The sequence below is a fragment of the Ctenopharyngodon idella genome, chromosome 12, assembly GCF_019924925.1.
Source record: "Ctenopharyngodon idella isolate HZGC_01 chromosome 12, HZGC01, whole genome shotgun sequence".
Taxonomy (NCBI): Eukaryota; Metazoa; Chordata; class Actinopteri; order Cypriniformes; family Xenocyprididae; genus Ctenopharyngodon; species Ctenopharyngodon idella.
In genome coordinates this window covers 18,075,712-18,100,170 of record NC_067231.1, presented here as the reverse complement: position 1 = coordinate 18,100,170, position 24,459 = coordinate 18,075,712, and the positions used below count along the sequence as shown (strand labels likewise).

Genomic DNA, 24,459 nt, shown 5'->3' with positions numbered 1-24,459 from the left:
TTAAAATGCTAAATTTGGTATTACATTGGGGATGAAAATGAATAGGCTTGAACTAGGCTGGTAACCCAATGCACAGGACAATGGTGACACCAGAATAAAAATATTCATGATTCTGAAACTGAAACAGATTTATTTTAGATGAATATGTTTGCACCCTGTCACTGACTAGATATATTTAAAATAATGTAGGCCACTTTTTACTGGTAACATAAGACATTCGGCATTATCAGGAGGAGCCACAAATACTCCCCCATTGCATTATTATACATTATATTCAACATTATATAGTAGTTCAATGTAGTACTGACACTAAAACTCAGTAAACTTGATTTTTTTCCTCCTCACACAGTAATTTTCATTTTGGGTGAACTATACACAATACATATGGTCATGATCCATGATACATATTGTCCTTTTATATATTTATTTAGTCAAAATAGTATAGAATTTTAATATTGACCATAACATGAAAACAGTTATGAGCCAGTTACTTTATGCCAATACTCCAAAGTTTAGTTAAAGGAGACACCCCAAATAAGCCACACACACTCTTAACTAAGCCATGAAACCCTCCCTACTTATAGCTAGTTAATCCACATGGTCTGTCATGGAAGCTGAAGAGTTTACTAAACATTTCTAAATAGCAACAAATATTATACAACCTGCTCAGTGTGTGTGAAGCCATGCAGCGCTGTCAAATTTTAGATGTGGATTTGATGTGACATAAGGCACCTCTCAAAATAGCCATGGAGGAAGAGGGACTGATAGAGGTTACCAAGACTGAATGAAACTGAATACTGTAACCAGACACAGACTACACTGATCCCTCCACTGAGAAAACCTTGCACTGTCAAATCAAGCACAGAGCCACTACACTCAAAATAATACCTCATCAGTTGAATGTATTTTAATCATGTGGCACATTTCCACATCAAATTATTACATTAATATAGCTGTATCTAATCACGTTTGTTGGATGTATGCCAAACTGATTATTTTGGAATTATCACAATCACACTGAACCAATATGATTTACCTCAGACCCAAATTTGGCTACATTAACCTGATCTGACCATTACACTGACCTAATGTAATTCTTTTAAAAATCAAATTAGCTATATTATATTAAACCAATGTATTTTTCCTGAAAGTCGAACTTAGCTTTTTTACATTATATTTTATATTGTTTCGCCTGTCTTTCCTAAAATATTAGCTACTACCTTCCTGATCATATACAGCAGGAAACAGCTGGCTTTCATCAAAAAGCTTGAGCTTCACAATCCTTCCCTTCCTCTCTCTCTCTTTTTGTCTGTTACTCTTTAACAATCTTTTTAAAGGGATAGTTCACCCAAAAATTAAAATTCTGTCATTAATTGCTCACACTCATGTTGCTCCAAACCCATAAGACTTCAGTTCATCTTCGGAACACAAATGAAGATCTTTTTAATGAAATCTGAGAGCTTTATGTCCCTCCATTGACAGTCTACGCAATTACTACTTTCAAGCTGACATTAAGACAATTCACATTCATGAGAGCACCACGTGCTATGTTGACGCAAGAGCAGACATTGTTGCATGAACGCGTTGGAGAGGAATATTTTGTAAATAAAGTGGTAAATTATGGGGGGTTTTTTTTGCGCAAACAAAGCACTCGAGTCAAACCACTGGAGTCACATGGATTACTTTAATGATGTCTTTACTACCTTTTTGGGGCTTGAAAATGGTAGTTGCGTAGGCTGTCAATGGAGGGACAGAAAGCTCTCAGATTTCATCAAAATATCTTCATTTATGTTCTGAAGACGAACGAATGTCTTACGGGTTTGAAACGACACAAGGGTGCTTAATGAATGACAGAATTTTCATTTTTGGGTGAACTATCCCTTTAAACATCAACACTGAGCCAGCCGAAGGGACTTTGTCACGATAAGGATAAACCATTCGACACAGATACGTGCTAAAACATCATTATGGTCCTGAACCTTGTGCAAAAGACATAAAACTGAAGCCTGTTGCTGAAACAAAAATGGTTTCTCTCATTTGAGCTTCTCAGCAACCACACATCTTTTCACTAGACAGTTGACCCAGCATTGATTTAACCAGCATAAGGCTGAAGGCAATCTACTCTCCCTCTGTCTTCACTAAAGACTCGTGCCAGCCTTGGCAGCAACTTCAATCTCTCACATCCTTTCATTTTCTCTATACTTCATCAAGCCCTACCGCAGGCAATCCAATATATGGAGTTACAAACAACAAGACAAGAGAATCTGATTAAAAGAAAATACCAAATTACATACAAAAAGAACAAAAAACTAATGAAGAGCTGCTAAACACTGCCGACTGCATAGGGGCTGTTCACACAGAATGCGTTTTTGCATTCCACTGCACTGCTTTTCCATTATTTTTCAATGTAATATGCACTAGACAGACATGTTTGACCATTGCGTTTGAGCCTCACATCTTTTGCAGTGTTTAATGAATGACATGGCATTCTAAAAACGTGGCGCTCAAGTTTAAATAACTATTACAAGAACACATCTTTAGACCTTGCGTTTGATTACACTAACCTGCATTATGCATTTTAAATGCAAAAACCTCCTGTGTAAATGGCCCTTTATGGTGCTTTTCTGCGTGGTATGACTCGGCTTGCTTTACTTTGGCTCGGTTTGCTTTTCCATTGCAGTTTAGTACCGCTTCAAAGTGGGTGGGATTATAGACTTATTGTTATAGTTGAGCCGCCTCTACTGCCGTTTGGTTTGGTTTTCTCGTGCCGCAAATCCAATGACGCTGGTAGTGATGATTCTCTCTGACCAATCAGTGATCTGCAGTGTTTACACGTCACATTTTAGTAGGGCTCGCTTGGAACCTCAACCGAGGTGGTACTATTTAAAGTGAGCCATACTGAGCCATACCATGCAGTGGAAAAGCACTAAAAGTGAGCCGTACCGAGCCGCACCATGCAGTGGAAAAGCAGCATTAGTGTGAACTGATACTGTAAGGGACATATGCCAAAGTGAACTCAGAACACACTGACATGAACTTAGAGAGATGGGTTCTGTAAAACTATTAATAAACTACAATAGAAACAAAAAGTCATTGGCCTTCTTAACAAATCAGTCTCTACTGAGGCATACACTAAAGTTCAGACACTAACCCACCAACCTAATGCCAAAGTTTAGCCTGTCTGTCTGCCCGATAAAATGCCCCATCCTCCCTTGACACCATGAACCGTAACCTGAGCTAAACATAGTCCAACTTCTCCCTCTGCCAGTAACATCCACATTTACACACAGGATCCACAAGAGTCATGCATGATTGAAAGCTTCGTGTTGCACGGTTATGACATGAAGGAAGTCTGAGGAATAAAGGCCTTCAATGACTTCTGATGAGTAAGGGACAGGACAACATTTAAAAAGAAACATTATATACACACCACAGAGGGGAGAATCACAGGTGAAAACTCTCATGGCAGTTTTCCACCGACATAAAACAGTTTCAGGCAACTCTTATCAACACTTTTTAAAGAGTAAAACAGCTATTCATTAAAGTGAGCAAACAGACTAATTCAATCGAAAAAGTAGCACACAAGGATATCAAATCTACCACGTGTCTCCCATTTGGGGACTTGACTGCTAACCAAAGTGGAGCTTCTATAAACAAGCAGCAGATGGAAGGTCTCCTCTGGGTGTGAGTGCAGTGTCAATGCAGCCAACGCAAGTTACTAACAACTTTGCTGCAAGATGAGTGAGACTGTCACTCCAGCAGAAATCCCTTATCTTCGCAGGTGGAACTTGTTATTTCTATTCAATTTGACTGAATCTCACATAGTGCTTCTATATATACTGGGAGAAAGCATTTCTTGAGTTTCACTTCCAGTTCAACTTACAACTTAAAACCCAGAGCAGTCCCAAAGAGCCAGAGGTGTAAAGAGTACCTGAAAACTATACTTGAGTAAAAGTACAGATACCTTACATCGAAAATGACTCCACTACAAGTTACAAGTAACCAATTCCAATACGACTCAAGTAAAAGTCTTAAAGGGTTAGTTCACCCAAAAATGAAAATTCTGTCATTTATTACTCACGCTCATGCCGTTCCAGACCCGTAAGACCTTCGTTAATCTTCGGAACACAAATTGAGATATTTTTTTTTTTTAAATCCGATGGCTCCGTGAGGCCTCCATAGGGAGCAATGACATTTTCTCTCTCAAGATCCATAAAGGTATCATGATTCGACACGCTGATTCATTAAGCTCCGAATCTTCCTGAAGCAGTGTTTTGAAATCGGTCATCACTAAATAAGTCGTTATTTTGTTTTTTTTGGCGCACCAAAAATATTCTCGTCACTTTATAATATTATATTGAACCACTGTACTCACATGAACTGATTTAAATATGTTTTTAGTACCTTTATGGATCTTAAGAGAGGAAATGTCATTGCTCCCTATGTAGGCCTCACGGAGCCATCGGATTTAAACAAAAATATCTTAATTTGTGTTACAAAGATCAATGAAGGTCTTACGGGTGTAAAACGGCATGAGGATGACTAATTCATGACAGAATTTTCATTTTTGGGTGAACTAACCCTTTAAAGTATCTGATTTTAACAGTACTTGAATATTTTACTCGTACTGAATGTAGGCTCAGAGATGCACTACTCCTCAACACCTGAGAGACATGCCAGTGAAAATAAACAATTGATTTGTAAGACTGGAAATCAAGTTTATTTTCTAAAATCAAAATAAAACTTAACACCTCAATATTGCAATAAATCAAGGTCGACACAACCTTTTAAACGTCTACAAACTCTCAAGCCTCAGTTGAGCTCAAGTGCACAAAAAAGTCATAAGTAAATCAATATCCTTCAAAAAGGTCTTGTCAATATAGCAGATAAATAATACAATGTTAAGTAAAATTAAATAGTCAAAGTCTACTGTACGTGCTGGTGTGAGCCTCATCACCAGCTGCAGTCATTTCCTCATCTCAAAAATCAAACACCTGCGATCAGCAACTACCTGCTAATGCACTCACATTCACGTAAAGTAGCCTTGTTGACAAGTTTGGGTGAGTAAAGGCAAAACGCACAAGATATAGTACCTTCAATGCCCTTAGATGGTGATATCGCTTCTTTATATCAGAAAAAAACTGCTGCAGAAAAAGTTAGGTGCCATGCAAAATGTAATTTGTAATTGCATTACTCATCACAGATGTAGTGGAGTAAAAAGTACATTTACTTGTTCAAAAATGTAGCCAAGTAGAGAGTAAAAGTTGCTAATATCTTTGATACTCAGTACAACTACAAAGTAGCCAAAAAGATACTTAAGTACAGTAACTAATTACATTTACTCAAATACTTGACATTGGCATCCATTACAAATCTGAATAATCATTTAGAAATGGGTAAAAGACACAATAAATACAGCATTGTGTCCATTTCAAATGCCAACGTACTACAGAAAGCAGAAATAAATTTGACAGCAGTTCTCTATGAATTTATTACTCATTTGTCTTCAACTTCAGGTTTCAATACTATCGCTCGAAGAAAAAACAACAAGCCCGAATAATAACCAGAATGACCAGAGAGTGATTCAATTCACAAAACTGTAAAGAAAAATAGGGATGAGCCACATAAATCAAAGCAAATTTGAAAATCATAGCAAATGTTGAGTCACAAACACAAATGGCTTGAACTTGAGAAAATACATGTCTCTGTTAAATCTCACTTTCCCCAAACAGAAACAAGGCTTGTAGTGTGACATTTACACTCTGGGCGTGATAGAATTAAGCATTGTTACACAGTGGTCTTCAACATTACATAACATTTAGCAGCACTAAAAGCCAGCATAACCTACTTCCAAATCAGCCAGTTGTAAATTTACTAGAGAAAGGCAAACAACATGAAGAGAGGTTCATGATAGGATATTTTTCCCCCCCACAAAACACAACTACCTGTCTGTCTAAATTTGGAACCTGGGAAAATCCTGAGTTTTAAAGCAGTGTTTATATATGGCCATTTGGTCTAGACAGAAAACATTTTGAATCCCACAGTCTGCTCAAGGAGGATCAGATTGGCCAGGATTACACTCACAAACACTGTCATCTTCTTTCAAAAAAATATTTTATTTGCACAAAATGAAGTGTTTTGGATTGACTAGCCTAGTTTTCAAGTGATTTATAAGTAACAACAACAACAAAAAAAGTCTTCAAAAGATTTGCAAACTATTACATGCTATGTGAGGGAATAAGGGAACTGTTCATAAGTGAATTGTATTGTGTTGACTACTTTTTTATAAACTGCTGTGTAATGATGGAATGTGTGGAGAACGGAAGTGATGAGTAAACAAGATGGACGAAGCGTGCTACTCCTGTCTCGTGTGTTTCTCTGCTTAATAACGTCAGATATCACAAGTAGTATTTGATCTCACTAGAAACATTTAGGCCTGGTTTCACAGAAAGGGCTTCGATTAAGACAGGAATAGGCCGTAGGACAATTAAGTAGCTTTTATAAACATGTCTTAGAAAAAACAAAAACAAAAACATTACTAATGTGCATCTTGAGACAAAACAATGGCACTGACATATTTTAAGATATGACAGTGCAAGTTGCTTTCAGATGGGACAGCTCAAAAATGCATTTTAGTCTGGGACTAGGCTTAAGGCTTGTCTGTGAAATTGGGCATTAGTCCAGATACCTGATCACTACCAGAACCTGACACTACTAAATGCCACAATGTCCATACTAATAGATCAGACATAAGTCTTAGTCATGTCATAGAATGAGAGACTTTCACCCACATTTGAACTAAAAGACTATACATTTTTGAGAATAGATAAGTCATGTGATCAACACAGAATTGATTAAATCACCCTGTAGCCTATTGTGACAAGCCCTTTGACAGTTTAATGCCTATTTGAAATTAATTTGCGACTTTCAGTAAAAAAAAAAAAAAAAAAAAAAAAGGGCCTGAATCTCTAAAACTTGAGTTTGCATTTTTAACAAATAGTGAAAGGAAGTGCCCAATAAAATGTTGAACGGAAACCCTCAGGAGGAAAAATGATTCACAGTTCATTTTTCTTTACAATAACATGGGTAACAGAGTTGAATGGCTGAACTTGACAAATGCAGCCAACACTACAATTTTGCTAAAACGCATTACATTTTTTCAGTGTATTTACTTGTCTTCCTGACATGCTGTAGAAAGCCTCCAAGGAAGTTTATTTCTTCAATAACACAATTTCAAGAAATATTGTAACGTAAAAGGGGCAAATGAAGTTGTTTTAGTTATTAAAACTAATTTTACTACAATTAAATCAGAAATGGTTCAGTCATTCATCTTGTTGACTTCAAACTGAGTGACTCCCTTTCTGATTTAAACTGATTTCTCCATTCGACAAACAAACACCAAGGCTGGACAAACCCAGCCAGCATAAAACGGGTTTGTTTGTCTAATCTACTGAGCCACTTAGCTGCCGTGAACACAAAGTGACCTTGCAGGCGGGATACGCATTATCGACAGTACTTTGTGAAGTGATTTTCAGCCGTCAGGTTCTCACACGTCAAACAGTATTTGTCTTTGTTGCAGTGGTTCATTCAAGACACATGCAGATGAGCCCAAACGTGAGCCGTCACTATTCCTCCAGCGACCCAGTCCATAAGTAGAGAGCCCCGTTTCCCCTGGTAACCCGCCTTTGTTTGGGTAGCGGCTGCACTGGTCACTCGTCACGGTCGCCAGTGCAGTCCCTCCCCGGACGAAGTCGACAGTGAGGCCGCAGGAGAAAGGGGGAAGGGTCGGTTCGGCCCATAAACTTTCAAACAAAATACACAAGTACAAACTAACAGTTCTGCCCAAGAAATGTTTACTGTGATAAATTACAGCTCGCAATTATGTGCCATCACAAAAATGCGAACAAATTGTTTCCAATATGAAAAATGAACAACATGCCAACTGCAAACACTAATTCTCTACTCATAATAACGTTGATGAACCGTTTGCGCCCTTTTGACTGATGACAGCTTATTACTTACAAAGAAAGTGGTAATCAAAACAAACCACATATTATAAACACGGGTCTAAGTAAACCATCTAAATCACTTCACAACTGGATAAAAATGAGCTTGGGTGCCAAATGCGAGGGAATATTGTGTTGAAACACATGGCTGTAATTTAAAAACCCGATAAGAGCATTTTGCCGCAGCACGATAGCAGGTTCCCCAAACCACGGATTTCCAAAGCGGCTTTCGTGGTTGGAAGCAAGGTAGCAAACCGCTATGCAACAATCAGTTCCAGCGGTCCCAACAATGCAACTCTTTATATTTGCAACAATGCGCCTTTGAAGCATAGGAATGAACGCAGAATCTGCTCATACTGACCTGGCGTTCAGGGGGATCTGGGAGCGGTCATACCCGTTAGTTGGAGAATCTTTGAAATAAACTTTTCCCTTGCAGTCCTTGGCACTTGCGTGAAAATATACTGCGCGGCAGCAACACAAAACACACGATCTGACCGTCTCGCGCTTACAATCGCAGTAGGTTTCTGTGGGTGAATGCGCGCGCGTTCGTGACACTGCGCACTCCCGCCTGTCCTGTGGAGCTCTTTTGGACTGCTGATGCTCCTGTGTTACTGCATCAGGCCCCCTCGTGGTGCTGCAAGGCTCTTGATCCCCCTTCTGTTCAGTGAACGGAGAAGCGTTTGCGTAGTTCTGTCACATTTTTTTGTACACTTGAGGTTTGAAACCGTTTATTTTATTATATTTATTCTATTGCATCTTATTTTGCATTTATTGCTTTAAGAATTTGATTTACTATATCATTTACATCATTACAACCATTCATTATATAAATTATTATGCATACTATTTATATAAAAAATTTGGATTTATGTTTATTTATTTTGTATTATTATATTCTATATTATGTTTTTTTTTTTTTTTTTTTTTTTTTTAATTTGCCCAGATTTCAGGGAATTTAATACGATTTGTGTTTATATAAACCATTACATAAACAAGGTTATTTCTTTTCTTTTTTTAATATCTATTTAGGTGTTTATTGTCATCTAATTTTTTATAAAGACAGTAAGGAAAATACAAATTTGAAAAAAATATTATTATTAAGTATTTCTTTTTTGCATAATTATTTTTATTTTCAAGAGAAAATTCGATCATTTGTACAGTGGTAATTATTAGTTTAATTAATAATTAATTAATTAATAATTATTATTTCTACTCTATTTTTGATATGCAGTTATGACGTTGTGACATGTAAGAACAATTTATTCTTGCATGTCTGTGAAATTTAATTAGCCTTAAAGTTGTCCACAGTTCATGAATCACCCCTTCCAGGAGTAGAACCTACACATTTTAACCACTAAGCTGTCGCCAATAAAACTGTATTTAATTTTATTAAACTATTAATGTCAATATCACCAATATTGTACATTGAACCACTGTCCACTAGAGTGTGATATTTGTTACGTGCTCAAATTCTGTTGCTACAGATTCCAGTTTCTTAAATAAATATGCTTTCAAAGTGTAAATATATACAATATAAAAAATATAATTGTACATTTCTTCAGTTTTCTTAACATGTAACTTGATTATTTTTATTTAGAAAAACATTTTATAATTAATTATTCAGTTCAGCAGGCTGACTTTTCATATTTCAGAATAATTTCAGTAAAAAAAAACTACAGAGTAATCAAAGAGTCAAGCAAACTAATATTATTTTTATTAATTAATTAATATACGTTCGCTTTTTGCGCTCTTATTCTGAAATAACATCCCTGCAGAGAACCACAGTTCAAAGCTTCCGGTTCTGAGCGGACGTAAAAGCACTTGTAGTCCTATGTCTGCATTGCTGTGGGTTTAAGAATACACAAAAAACTACAATGCCCGTCATGCTTCTCAGAAGAACTTTAACAGGGTGGTGGGAGTGTACAGTAAAATATGGTAAACATCGATTCTTTCTCATACTAAGCATCGTTGGATTGAATGAAAGTGCGTATTTAGATAAAGGAACAAGGCTGAATAAGAAATACATGAAAAGAGAACCTGTGCACATTAAACCGTCTCAGTTGTTAATCTCGTAATTCAAATATGGTGTAAGAGTAAAAATATTTTTAAGGCGCTGTTAGCTTTTTATTGAGCTGCACCTGCTATGGACCGGTCATTGCGCAGTTGCAAAAAGTTAGTTCATTTGGACCTGAAAGGGGCACCTCCTAGAATTGGCTACCTAATTGAGGTACAACTTCTTTTACTGTAACATAACTGTATAAATAAAACTTTAAGGAATTAACCACGATTGTGTTTCCTCAGTTGATCCAGTTATTTGCTGATCTTGGTGCCAATGGCTTGCTCATTGAATATGAGGATATGTTTCCCTATGAAGGAGAGCTGAAAATTCTTCAGTGTACGACTCAGCCTCCATACAGGTGAGGGTATATTTTAAAAACAGAATATATATTTTTATCATTATTTTGATTATTGAATTGATAAAAATATCTAATATTTTGATTATTGAATTGATAAAAATATCTAATATCCAAACAGCCGTGAGGAGATTGCGTCTATCCAGGATGCTGCCAGTAGTAGAGGGCTGGAGATCATTCCCCTGGTGCAGACGTTTGGACATTTGGAAGTAACTATGAAACTGATTTTTGTCATTTACATGAAGGAAGAAAGGGCCAGAGATTTGCAAGTTTAATATCAAAACACTATGCATTAAAAGCAATTTATCAACAAAATAAGCAAAATCCAATCATGCATATCAAACTTTAATATTTAAAAATGTTCTCAATCAGTTCGTCCTGAAGCACAAAGTGTTTAGAGATCTGCGGGAGGTGGACTACTGTCTGGGCACCCTGAACCCACACCATGATCGAGGAGTTAGGCTGGTGCGAGAGATGCTTCAACAGGTCATGAAGCTTCACCCTAAAAGTACCAGCCTGCACATCGGAGCAGATGAGGTGAAGTCCAACCCTCTGTCAATAAAAAGAGTCACATGTCTGATTCCTGCAAGTAAACTTGGGATCTGTTCAGATCTTGAACAAAAAAATGTTTGACATTTAAGTTAAAGGGTGCTAGTTTTATATTGGTCTGTTGATCAAGTAACATTTGTTTTATTTTCATAGGTGTACATGCTTGGTCTCGGAGATGAGTCCAAACAGTGGTTAAGTGTTCCAGGTCGGAGTGTTCACCAGCTGTTCCTCAGCCATGTCATTAAAGTGGCGAAGGGAATTCGGGCAAGTGTGCCCAACCTTAAGTTGATCATGTGGGATGATATGCTCAGGTCCATGACCCCTCAGACCATTAAAGGTGAGCATTTAATTATCTAACAATTTAATTATTATGATTTTGCTGTGTACAAGAGGAAAATATATATTTAATAAATAGTGTCATTCATGATTAAAAGAATTGTTCACCCAAAAATGAAAATTGTCTTAATTTACTCACCCTCATGTTGTTCCAAACCTGAATTTTTATTTAAGCTCTTTAAAATTATGTCAGAATTTGTATTTTTGTGTGAGCCATCTCTTCAAATGCCCAAAATCATGCAATTAATAATAAAAAGACAATAGAAATTGGATTTTGGAGGGAGTTTGCACCTTCAAACAAGGTCTAAAGGGCTGTTCACTGAGGATGCACTTTTTTAATTGTTGGTCTTTGACTGATGCGACACGTCTTGCTGATTTTGGTATCTGATATCATCACAAGCTCTGCATTTTTATGACTTTTGTGTTCCATTCAGTTGAGCTGCATCCTGCTGTTATTGATGCAAGAGTGCATACGGTGGCATCGAAGACAACAAACAGTTCCTTTCAGTTGCTTTTTACATGCTAATATGATCCTTTCACCTCCTTCCCCTTGTTGAGTTAAAGGTCACCACCTCTATATTCACTGGGCCAAATGTCTTAAATGCTCCACATCTTCCACACTGACACAAAGTGAAATGAAAGAAATATAATATAATATAATTTACTGTAAGTAATGACCAAATCAAACTAAACTAATTCTTACCCAATTTATTATATTATTCTAGAAAGTGGTCTTGTTGGATTAGTGCAACCAATGTTGTGGGATTACAACCCTGCTCTCGATGTCAAAAACACTGGTACGTTGCTCAGTATTTTAAAAACACACATTACGTTTCAGTTGCTGTTAAATGCTTTGAATTATTAGTTCATGAAAATGCTTGATTTTTTTTTTTTACGTGTACTCTTTACAGTTGTGCTAATGGAACTATATAAGTCTGTGGGTATGTCACAGCAGTGGGCCGCCAGCTCTTTTAAAGGCTCGACCACCGTGCACACCTGCGTGACCAGCACTCAAAGGCATGTGGACAACCATTTGCAATGGCTCAAAGTGGTTTCCAGCCTGTCATCTGGCATTGAGCTACAGGGAATTGCACTAACTGGATGGCAAAGGTTAGATGACATTCTCACTATCACTAGAATCACAGTCTTCTTATTGGCCAAGACAACAACACGTATGTTTCTTTTTTTTCCCTTAAGATATGACCACCTGTCTGTTTTGTGTGAGCTGATGCCGGTGGGTTTGCCCTCTCTGGGGTCTTGTTTGCAAACTCTTATACATGGTCAGTCGCTTTCATTTTTACTCCTTTATGTTTCTTTTTCTTTAGTATGGAAGCTTGTTACCGCCACTAAAAAAAAAAAAAAAGGTAATTGCGGCTTTTTATCTAACAATTCTGACTTTTTTTCTCGCAATTGGGAGTTTTTATCTCTCAATTCTGACTTTATAACATGCAATTGTGAGCTATAATGTCAGAATTGTGAGTGTCAGTCTTTTTTCCCTCACAATTGCACATTATAACACACAATTGCGAGTTTATATCTCACAATTTTGACTTCATAACTTGCAATTCTGACTTTATATCACGCAATTCTGACTATATCACGCAATTCTTACTTTATAACTTGCAATTCTGACTTTATATCACGCAATTCTGACTTTATATTATGCAATTCTGACTTTATATTACACAATTCTGACTATAACTCGCAATTCTGACTTTATATCATGCAATTCTTACTTTATAACTCACAATTCTGACTATATCATGCAATTCTGACTTTATATCATGCAATTCTGACTTTATAACTCACAATTGTGAGGGAAAAAAGTCAGAATTGTGAGATAAAAAGTCACAATTACCTTTTTTATTTATTTCATGGCGGAAACAAGCTTCCATACTTTAGTACCACTGCGTGGCAAATTGGTGACAGTAAATGCATATTAAGAGTGCTAAACTCACTATAGCTGTGCACTGTGATTCAGGTAGCTTTACTGAAGAGGTTCAAGAGAAGGTGGTTAAGACACTTGGCACTGTGGAAGTAGGAGACACAGAGAGGTATCTTTCATACTCGTGTCCTGAAAAAAAAAAAAGCATGCGAGTGTGTAACACTAAGAAACCTCAAGGGTTACTTTAAAATAGACTCATTTACAGCATATTCTTTGGCCTCTGTGTCCCAGATTACCTTCCAGGACGCCTTCCTCCTTTCCTGGGGCGAAACTAGCTGAACTCATAGTAAAGCTGACGTCTATTCTGGAGTCTGCAGAACTGAGACATTTTCAGAGCAATATGTGAGTTCAGGGCCATTAGGGTTTCACCTTTAAAAGATGCTTTGAAGTTATTGCAAACTTCTCACTAAACAGTTAATTTTTGCATAATAGGTTTGTGAGGGGCTGGTTTACGCCTTATCACGTGCAAAAGAAGACCGTTAACCCACTTATTGCTCAACAGATTAAAACACAAGCAAAAATGTAAGTCTTTTATTATGAATATTTTAAGTTATATTTACACTACTATTCAAAAGTTTGGGGTTGGTAAGATTTTTTTAATGTAAAAATGTCTCTTGGGCCTACTAAGGCTGCATTTATTTAATCAAAAACACTGTAAAAACAATAAAATTGTTAAAATAATATAACAATTTAAGATAACTGTTTTCTAGTTTAAGATATTTTAAAATGTAATTTATTCCTGTGATGGAAATCTTAATTTTCAGCAGTTATTACTACAGTCTTCAGTATCACATGATCCTTCAGAAATCCTTCTAATATGATGATTTGCTGATCAGAAAACATGTTGATGTTGCTTCTTAATGGTTTATTTCTGGATGTTTTATTGAATAGAAAGTTCAATAAATTTCTATCAAATTTCTTTCAAATAAACCTTTCAAAATCAAGTTTTACCCCAAACTTTTGCACAGCAGTAGTGTATGTATAGTTTGCCTTTTTTCACAACTCTTTCTTTCATGTTTCTTATTCATGTGCATTTTAAACAAGGATTAAGATAAGATATATCCCTATTTTTCATCTTGTCTGCACCACCAGGATTCTTGATGATGTGGAGATTCAGGTGCAAGAGGTGAGAGGAGAGATGTGTCTTCTGTACTCAGTCTCTACAGTTCAGGAATGGGTGGACCAACACGTCACCCCAGTGCTGGAGCCTCTGCACAGCCTACTAAAAGACACTGAAAGAGTTCTAAATGAAATGGGATTCTGCACTTAATCTACCTCTCAATCTCAGTCAATGTCAAATTTTGTGCATGAATTTCATTTGAAAACTTTCTTTGGTTCCATTCAAGTTAAACACTACTTGCACTGCAATGTAAAACATATAGAAAAAACTGAGATGGCTTGTTTTTGTGAATAGCTATTGTATTCTTTAAAAACAAAGTGCAAAAACAATATAAATGTAATAAAATATAACAGTACTATTATAATATTTGTTTAATTTAAAATGATTACCAACCAATATGTACCTAAATGAAATGAAAATCTGTCATTCTGACATTCCATGCTTAATAAATCATTTTAATCTTTTTTTAAACTTGTTTTTATTTTCAGCAGGATTGTTGAATTAATCCATCCACAACTTCAGAAGGGTTTTTTAGTATTTATATACTATTATACTATTTATTGATATTTTGAATTTGCTTTTAGTTTTTATATTTTCAGTTTTTATTTTAATTTCATTTTTAGTAAATTATTTAAATGCATTTGTCATTTCTATTAGCTTCTATTATATATATATATATAGCGTTAAGTAATTTTTATTTCATTTTTAATAATTTTAACTTAAACTTAATTTCTTCAGTTAGTTCCAAAGGCAATATTTTATAACAACGATGTCCCCAACATTAGTCTGAAATAAAGAAATAACAAAAATACCATTCTCAAGACTTTTATTTTGTCACATATGGATTTACTTGACCGGGAAGTGATATGTTTAGTCTCACCCATAATATTTGTAGCTTACATGGGTCGTTTGTATAAACAAAACGGATCAGTATAGCGTTTTAGGGCATTGTAAGCGATGTCGCCTCGCGTGAGCGTTATTAACACACCGCAACAATTTTGTCGTCGTCGTTATCAGCGCGTGTAAACCCGGCCCGTTTAGCGTAACAGCGCGGTGCGGAGCGCTAAATAAAGGCATTTAGTGTCTGATCAAGACGGAACTGACTGTTTGTGCTGCGAAAACATGGCAGAGTTGCACGTTGAGCCCAACGCGACTGGCATCATCGAGCAGACCGAGCATTGTGAAATCAGAGGCTCAGTGAACGTGAGACTCCCCTCCCCTACTCTGGTGATTCCGCCCCGGACTGGCTTGTCCAGTCCAGGGGTCTCCGGCTCCAGAGCTGTGTTTGGGTTTCCTATGAAGAGCAACCCCAATTCCCCATCATCAGAAGCCACAGAGAAGCCAGGATCTCGGTGGGTTCGGCTGAATGTCGGGGGAACCTACTTTGTTACAACGAAACAGACCCTTTGCAGGGATCCTAAATCGTTTCTGTATCGATTATGTCAGGAAGATCCAGATCTGGATTCAGATAAGGTAATGCTCTGTTTACATCATTAAAACCTGTCTCAATACTTAAATTGAATCAGTCTGTCATTTTTCTTCTGTATGCAACATTAACAATGGAAATGAATACATTTTGGACATAAACGGATTGTATGTATGCATTTGTATTGCACACTTGGGATACATACTTATACATAAAGCTCAGCTGCTCAAATTAATAAAATTCTGTCATCATTTACTCATGTCGTTTTAAACCCGTATGTCTTACTTTCTTCTGTGGAACACAAAAGAAGAAATTTTGAAGATTGTTGGTAACCAAACGGTATTGGTTCCCATTGTATGGACAGCAAAAGATATTTCTCAAAACATCTTGTTTTATGTTCCACAGAAGAAATAAAGTGGTGTGATGAGGGTTATTAAATGATGACAGAATTTTCATTTTTAGGTGAAATAATCCTGTAAGATAGATATGTGTGTGTGTGGTTTTTTTTTTTTTTTTTTAAACATATAACTGGTTTCTAGATGGTCTAAATTGGTCATTATCTGGTTCACCGGTTATTATGTTCCATAAGCCACCTTGACCACCTTAAGATGACCACCTGCTATCTAGTGTGTTGTTCCAAGATGGTCTACAAGTTTGGACCAGGCAATGACAAGTGAATGACCATCTAGACAAGCTAGAAACAGGTTAAAATGTTCAAGAACCAGCATGGCCACCTTTTCTTCCCTATTGTGGAGTATATCCGAGTGAATCGGCTTCTCAAACAAGAAAAAATGTAGGGTGGGACTTGGTTTTGTCCATTGGATCTTTGTGGTTTGCTATTGCTGTGATCTCATGTGAGGTTGTCCTGCCATCATGTCATCAGAGAAGAGGTCAATGTCATTGCAAGAAGGAGGGGAACTTATTTTGATTAAAGATTATGAGGGAATAAAAAAAAAAAAAAAGAATTAAAAAAATTTGATGTGCATGGCTAAATCATTTATAATACATACTGCAATATTTTAATATCATAGTGACTTAAAGGGTTAGTTCAACCAAAAATGCAAATTCTGCCATGCTATGATTCCTTAATAGACAGCAATATAACCACCACTTTCAAGGTCCAGAAAGGTACTGAAGACATCATTAAAATAGTCCACGTGACTGCAGTGGTTCGACCTTATTTTTATGAAGCGACGAGAATACTTTTTGTGTAAAAACAAAACAAAAATAACGACTTTGTTCAACAATATCTTCTCTTCTGTGTCACTCTCCTGTGCTGTTTACATTCAGCGTTTCCAGGTTATACGTCAGAACGCCGGCCCAGTATTGGCCGACGTTGTTCACATTAGCAATACGACGTATGCATGTGATGTTGACGCAGGAGTCGGCCAATAATGAGTTGGCATTCTGGAACTTAAAAAATTAAGGTTGAACCGCTGCAGTCACATGGACTATTTTAACGATGTCTTTAGTACCTTTCTGGACCTTGAAAGTGGTGGTTAAATTGCTGTCTATGGAGGAGCCAGATACCTCTCAGATTTCATCAAAAATATCTTAATTTGTGTTCCGAAGATGAATGAAGGTCTTACAGGTGTAGAACGACATGAGGGTGAGTAATTAATGATAGAATTTTCATTTTTGGGTGAACTAACCCTTTAAGGCTGGTAGATTTTGATAGATTTCTTGCTGGTCCAAGAAAGTCTACTAGTTTGCACCAACTAATAACCATCTTAGACCATCTCTAAACTAGCTACATGTACCATGTTTAAGTTGTCTATGAACCTAAACTGTATTTTACAGCAGGGTGTAGTGTACAGTAGTTTCACAGTACAGCAGAGGATTTCCTGTCCAAGGTGTCAATTCATATAAAAAAAAATTCACAGTTTGCAGCTTCAAAATTACTAAAGATTCTCATTTGAAAAAAGCTGTTGTTGCAACTCTAATTTGCTCGTTACTTTACCTGATGCTTGAGTGACATTGACATGATGTTAATGGAATCAGTGGTTTGTCAAAGAGGGTTTTTACAAATGATTCAACACTTTTAACTGCAGCGACCAAAACAGTGAATGTAAAGGAAATCCAAAACTATGAATTGCAATTGCAAAAAACACTATTCACACTGTTAGTTGTCTTTTCTCACAGGATGAGACAGGAGCATATTTGATTGACAGGGATCCCACATATTTCGGACCCATCTTGAACTACTTGAGGCATGGAAAGTTGATCATCAACAAGAACCTCGCTGAGGAGGGTGAGATGATCTGGGCATGCTGCCCTCAAAAACTTCTTAATGGAACAGTAATGACCTAGTTTCATTTAGAAACATCAATTTTTTTTGTGGAAAGGGACCACAGTGTACTCACGTAAGAGATAATTTCCTGCAGGACTGGTGAGATATTGAAAGGCTTACAGTCTATGTGTCCAATAATTGTGTTTTTTTTTTTTTTTTTTTTTTTTGTGAGTCATTGCTCCAAATTGTGACGATGGCAATTATTGCATGATGGTTTTGTTTTGTTTTGTTACCAATTTGGTCTACTTGTAGTGCATAATTTCTAATCATCTTCTTTTATTGGCTTGGATGTAGCATTAAAGGGATAGTTCACTCAAAAAATGTAAATTCTGACATCTTTTACTCACACTTATGTTGTTCCAAACCTGTATAATTTTCTTTGTTCTGTTAAACACAAAGTAAGTCCATAGAATGGAAGTCAATGGAGTCCAATGATATTTTGGACCCCATTGACTTTGATTGTATGGACAAATACAGTTGAAACATCTTCTTTTGTGTACTGCAGCAGAAAGAAAGTCATACAGGTTTGGTACGACATAAAGGTGAGTAAATGATGACAGAATTTTCATTTTGGTGTGAACCATTCCTTTAAGACTGTATTTTTCCAGATATTTTTTTTTTATTTCAAAGCAGTAACCACATGATAGATTTTTACTGATTCTCTGGCTATTGCAGGTGTTCTGGAGGAAGCTGAGTTTTACAACATTGCGTCACTTGTGAGGCTGGTGAAGGAGAGAATACGAGACAATGAGAACAGAACGTCTCAGGTATGTGGGAAAATAACAGCCGGAGGAACAGGACACTTTGTGATTCTTTGTATGCAATCAATCAGCCAATTTGCTAGTATTACTGGGATTACTCAAAAGGAGTGTTTCATTCCTCAACTTCAAGCAGTCTGTGCCAAAAGGAATACTCTTTATTAGAATGTGAATTCCTCATTCAAAACTATTTAGGAACCGAAGAGAAGTTTATTTGAATCAATGTTCAAATGGGCAGCTGCCCTACATAATAAAACAAACTTCATTGTAGGCAAGCACTGACTTATTGACATAATTTGAGAATTTGCTTCAGGGAATTGTTTACCCCAGAATGAAAAGTTTGTCATCATTTACTCACCCTCATGTCATTTCAAACTTATTACTTTCTTTCTTCTGTGAAATGCAAAAGATGTTTTGAATAATGTTCAAGCTGCTCTTTTCCTTACAATGAAATACTGTGTGCTTCCATCGTATGGAAAAGAGTATGTTCTTTCTAGATAGAATTTTCATTTTGGGGTTAGGGTTAGGCTTAAATGGATTTCTAAAAATCTGTGCACCTTCATAGAATGAATTCTGCTTTAATCCCTAATATTATTATTACATTATGGAATATTATTGTTTTTATAGGGCCCTGTGAAACATGTGTATCGTGTATTACAATGTCAAGAAGAGGAGCTCACTCAAATGGTTTCCACCATGTCAGACGGATGGAAGTTTGAACAGGTAGGTTTTGTTTTCTTTTCGCAACGTCCTGTCATATGTGGTGCTATTGGCCGGTATATGTACAGATCTAATGTCTGGACATGCAGTATTCTACTGTAGCATATTTGAACTCAGATATACAGCAGATCTCTGGATAGCCCCTTTATGTCTTATCAGGTTGTTTCTTATAAGTCATGTCCCTCATCCCTAAGAAGAACAACACATTGTAGATACTGTACATTGTTTTGGAGAGACAGGCTATGTCTACACCTTTCTTTGGGACTTACGTAAGCCGTTGTTTTTGTTGCTTATCTGTTTGCTATGGTACAAACTTGACTCAACTTGTCTATCTCAAGCTCATAAGTATCGGCTCCTCCTATAACTATGGCAACGAGGACCAAGCCGAATTCCTGTGCGTCGTTTCCCGGGAGCTCAACAACTCCACCAACGGAATTGTTATCGAGCCCACTGAGAAGGCTAAGGTATGATGAACTCTTTTTCATTACCTTATTTAGTTTTATATATTTTTTGAAAACTATTTTTAAAGAAGTTTTAATGAAATTAGAAATTAAATAAGAAAAATAATGTGCAGCCCTACAAAAAAGCACAACAAACCTTGATGTTTTTTTGTTTTTTTTTTATCAGAAAAATCGCAATTTGACCCTCCCCCCAAATTGTGCAGCCCTATTATTATTATTATTATTATATTTTGTTACAAAAAAGTTTAAATTAAGTTATTAAATAAGGTAAGATATAATAATAATAATAATAATAATAATAATAATAGTATAGTAGTATTAATAGTAGTAGTAATGATTATTATTGTTATTAGTAGTAGTTAAAGGGATAGTTCACCCAAAAATAAAAATTGTCCCACAATGTAATCACCCTCAAGCCTTTCCTAGGTGTATATGACTATCTTCTTTCAGATGAACACAGTCAGTTATATTAAAAAAAATATCCTGGCTCTACCAAGCTTTATAATGATAGTGAATGTGTCTCCTGATTTTAAAGTCTAAAAAAGTGCATGCATCCATCATAAAAGTAATCCATATGGCTCCAGGGGGTTAGTAAAAGCCATCTAAAGCAAAATAGAAAATATCCATATTTAAAAACTATCACGTAAATCGCGTTACAGTGGAAGAGTGACCTCTGACGCAATGTATGACGTAGGATGTGGATTATTTTTATGATGGATGAATCCACTTTTTTGGGCTTCAAAATCAGGAGCGCCATTCACTAAAGCTTGGAAGAGCCAGGATATTTTATAATATAACTCTGATTGTGTTTGTTTGAACGAAGATAGTCATATACATCTTGAATGGCTTGAGGGTGAGTAAGTCATGGGATAATTTTCATTTTTGGTTAAACTATCCTTTTAATAAAAAAATAAAAAAAATACAAATTTTGTCGCTCATTGGTGTCCTCATGTTTCCCCAACAGATCCTTCAGGAGAGGGGGTCTAGGATGTGAGGAGCCTACACAGATCTCCCATTCCTCACTTCCTTTCTCCAGTACCTCCTCCACCATACAGCTGACTTCAAGTTCATTAGCCCTCCACCCCTCACCTCACCCTCCCCTCCTCCCTTGTGCCTTTCCACTGTGGGGGATTCAGTCCCCCTCCTCCCTGCAGTGCTGCAACATTAACCAATCAGCACCACCACTAACTATCACTGCTATTATCGACTAATCAAAAATGCGTCCGAGGTTAAACCTCAGACCATTACATTTGATGCAAGACTGCTCAGAGAGAGGATTACAGGGAAGGATTCATCATTCATCCTAATGCTTATTTATGCAGACTTCATCATCATCATCCTCCTCATATCCTGGTCATTATCATCATAATCTTTACAGCTGCTGGCTTTAAATGTTTAAAGGGGGGTTCAGTTTCCCCTGTTGGCTCGGCTGCGTCCACATGACCATAATCTCCTCAGGACTTCCAAACGGCGTGCAAGAAAGACTCACTTCTCCGACCGTAAATACAGCTTCTCTTAACAAGCACATTAACTTACACTGTAAACCATTAGCAGCCAAATTCGCATCATTACAGCATTCACTTCCCATTGCCTGATCAGACCAAAAGCACAGCAGATGGCGTAATGGATAAAAAGAAGACAGCGGCATTTGAACATCTTCAGAGTGGCATGTTTCTTTCGTTAACTACCCATTTACCCATCTGGAAAGGACCAGAGGCGAAGGGAGAACTCATACTGCCAATTGTCCAGTCAGATGCCCAAAATCGCGTGTCCATCGCTGTGAAGATGTCTCACATTTCTGATCCGCTCCGGTTGATTTTTGTCATCCTGGATTTTTTTTTATTTTTTGCCTTGTTGCTGGATATTTCAAAGCATCCAAACAGGAAATTAAAAAACAAACAAAGAAATATGTGGTTGTAGGGCATGTGAGGATTATGTATATTACAAACATATGTATTACGAAGAGGCTGAATGCAAGTCATGTAATTGTTAATATCTGTACCATAGTGTTTTTTTTTTTTTTTCCTGTGTGTTTATCAAGATAGTTTCTCTATTTGATTGGGGAAGGTTCTGTATTGACCCCTAATGTATTTGTTTTTTTTTTTTTAAAGCCTGGTCGCCGAGATGTGAATTTGTTGTGGTTCCTTCAAACTTTTTGTCAATGACTGGAAAAAAACAGGAGACTTCTTGTATAGAGGTATCAGGCGAACATAGCCCAGGTGGTTCAGGAGACTGTTGTTAGACAAAGTGCCCACAAGTTTTGAGTCAGGGCAAAACTGCATTAGTGGCTCTTTGTTGCATCTTTTGACACTTTTCTGACATTTTAGATTCAGATATAGCTCTCCCCGTAACATTTTGGCTACTTAACTGTTTAACTCATTGTTTAAACAAAGTCTGATCACGTCAGTGGAATGTTTTTGAATGTTAAGGGCTCCATTTATTGTGGAACATTCTTGTCTTTTCCCCCCCTCCAAAATCTAGTTTTCATTTTAACATTGAAGCCCAGTCTTTGAAACAAGTTGCCCTCATTTGTTAACCCAAAACCTTCTCTACAAAAGCAGATAAAATTGATCTCCTGTTTTATTTATTTTTTTAATAAATACATTGTGGTTTTTCTGAATCTACTGTGACTACATCACAAATTGTCAGTATTTGAACAGTATCCAGGCTGTATTTTGGTTATTTGGTTATTCATATCTTTTGATAAACTATTGAATCTAGGGATCAGTGTAAGATGGCATCATGTGTGTGGACTTTAGGTGACGTTTTTACGGTCTGCAGTGTTTTAAAGTGTTGTCTCTTCCTCTCTAAATACCGTTAAGGACTTTACCTCTTTATCGCACTAAACTCATGTCCTTTTGTTTATCATATCAAGAAGACAGTACTTGAGTTTGTGAGCTACAGTATACTTTGTTTATGTGGTCGTTGGTTTTCCCTTTCTTTGGTTGTGTTAATGTTTTCCCCCTCCTGGAGAGAGTTTATTTGTTCAGCCTCAATTATTAGTCAATGAAGCTCCTGTAACCGGACCTCGGCTCTCTCACAGGATCCTTTTGTACATTCCCATTGTTCAAATAGGTTTCAAGTCTGGTTTCAAAGCAGAGTCCTGGATTCAAGTCTAGGGGGCACTGTTTAAGTCTCTCTCCGGCCCAGTTGTTTGTCTAGTGTTGTGCCTTTGACCTGTCGTGCCCTACGTGTTTTCGCTCCTATATTACTCTTCTTAAAATACAGATGGTTCAGAAATTTCATGTTTGTTGTTTTGACTAACTCAGTTCTGTTCCTTGACTCAGATACTGAATGTGAATCCCGTTTCCCCTGAGTTTGTTATTGTTCTTATTTCAGTGGTTCGTCTGTATTTAGCTTTTCCACTCTTGCCCCTATGCACTTTTAATTTTTGCACCTCCCTGCATTATAATGTTCTCACTGTGTGTATTTTGTTTTGAGATTTTGTTCTATTTTTAGAATTGAACCCCATGTGAGGCAAAAGAAAATGTCATGCGCAGTCTCAAGTTTTATTCAAGATGGTTCAGGAAACTGATATGGATGTCACATTGACTGCTGATGCTTTACAGCACTTGACTGTGAGACTTCTTTGTGTCTCTTTTCCTTAAAGAAATCTGTCATTCTCTTTTAGGTCTTGTACCACATGTTGTTTAAGATCAAACAAAAAGATATATAGACAAAAAGATATCTTCTTTTTGAAAAGATATATGCTATTCTGAAAAAACAGGAGGTTGACGTTTTTGAACGCCAACTTGGAAGCATGCAATGTGTTGAGTATATAATGTTATATGCTGGGATGTTGTCATACTGTAAAAGTGAATTGGTGCATGGACAGTTGACAGATGGTATTAATAACATTTAAGAAGTGGAAAATCTGGCCCTATTTTATCTGTTATGTAGAAATCGCTAAAATCAAACACATTACTAGTGGAAAAACTTGCTTGCTGAGGCAAAATATGCTTTTGCAACACCCCGTGTATTTGATAAAAACATTGGTTGAAAGCCTTTTTTCAAGCCGGCCAAAAGTGCAGACATCTGTCATAATGTTTTCAGATAAAAGTTAAAAAAAATAAAGTCCATGTTTAACAGAAGAGTTTATTTTTCTTTTCCTGCCATAATGTTAAGTCTATAACACCTGCATGCTTTAACATACAGTACACGCATTTATTTGTGCTGAAAACCTGCTCTTTCATCAGATGTTTTGGGTGTATTGCATTGTCAATAGTATTGATGTAAAGTGTCAAATATGTCACTAGGCTATGGAGATTGTGGAGCTAAGTGTTCTGGAAATGAATAGTCTTGATCAGACTGTCCTTTTCAAATTTTTTTTTTATTTCATTTTTGAAGTTTGTCTTCTGATGCAGTTTCTTGCAATGTACAGATTGCAAAATGATAATGTATGATTTTTATCATAAAATGTGTTTGTGTTTCAGA

General features: G+C 36.6%; 3 protein-coding genes across 14 annotated transcripts in view; 2 read left to right on the top strand and 1 right to left on the bottom strand.

Annotated features, from left to right (window-relative positions):
- arhgap12b (Rho GTPase activating protein 12b) overlaps positions 1 to 8,625 on the bottom strand; it is a 58,147-nt gene extending 49,522 nt beyond the window's left edge. For 3 of the 12 annotated variants that reach the window (XM_051913856.1, XM_051913860.1, XM_051913854.1), the window contains exon 1: positions 8,368 to 8,622. The gene's annotated coding sequence lies outside the window, so the exon portion shown is untranslated. Of the gene's footprint in view, positions 1 to 8,367 lie in introns of all 12 variants that reach the window. The other 9 variants (XM_051913859.1, XM_051913861.1, XM_051913858.1 and 6 more) reach the window with 5 other exon arrangements.
- Positions 8,626 to 9,905: 1,280 nt separating this feature from the next.
- On the top strand, positions 9,906 to 14,834 carry hexdc (hexosaminidase (glycosyl hydrolase family 20, catalytic domain) containing). The gene is made up of 12 exons (XM_051913875.1): positions 9,906 to 10,233; positions 10,308 to 10,423; positions 10,542 to 10,629; positions 10,793 to 10,957; positions 11,123 to 11,306; positions 12,031 to 12,102; positions 12,217 to 12,415; positions 12,503 to 12,585; positions 13,287 to 13,359; positions 13,482 to 13,592; positions 13,683 to 13,772; positions 14,343 to 14,834. Exons 1-12 carry the CDS (start codon positions 10,150 to 10,152, stop codon positions 14,518 to 14,520), a joined length of 1,443 nt encoding a protein of 480 aa, XP_051769835.1. The 5' UTR covers positions 9,906 to 10,149; the 3' UTR covers positions 14,521 to 14,834.
- A 374-nt stretch (positions 14,835 to 15,208) lies between these two features.
- On the top strand, positions 15,209 to 24,459 carry kctd2 (potassium channel tetramerization domain containing 2). The gene is made up of 6 exons (XM_051913878.1): positions 15,209 to 15,843; positions 17,939 to 18,047; positions 18,762 to 18,853; positions 19,472 to 19,567; positions 19,903 to 20,028; positions 20,990 to 24,459. The coding sequence occupies exons 1-6, from the start codon at positions 15,493 to 15,495 to the stop codon at positions 21,017 to 21,019; spliced, it is 804 nt and encodes a 267-aa protein (XP_051769838.1). The 5' UTR covers positions 15,209 to 15,492; the 3' UTR covers positions 21,020 to 24,459.

Coding starts and splice junctions, on each gene's coding strand:
- hexdc (XM_051913875.1), top strand. CDS start 10,150: ATGGACCGGTCATTGCGCAGTTGCAAAAAGTTAGTTCATTTGGACCTG. Junction 10,424..10,541: donor ACGACTCAGCCTCCATACAG/GTGAGGGTATAT, acceptor ATATCCAAACAG/CCGTGAGGAGATTGCGTCTA. Junction 12,586..13,286: donor TTTGCAAACTCTTATACATG/GTCAGTCGCTTT, acceptor ACTGTGATTCAG/GTAGCTTTACTGAAGAGGTT.
- kctd2 (XM_051913878.1), top strand. CDS start 15,493: ATGGCAGAGTTGCACGTTGAGCCCAACGCGACTGGCATCATCGAGCAG. Junction 18,854..19,471: donor ATGAGAACAGAACGTCTCAG/GTATGTGGGAAA, acceptor TTGTTTTTATAG/GGCCCTGTGAAACATGTGTA. Junction 19,568..19,902: donor ACGGATGGAAGTTTGAACAG/GTAGGTTTTGTT, acceptor GTCTATCTCAAG/CTCATAAGTATCGGCTCCTC.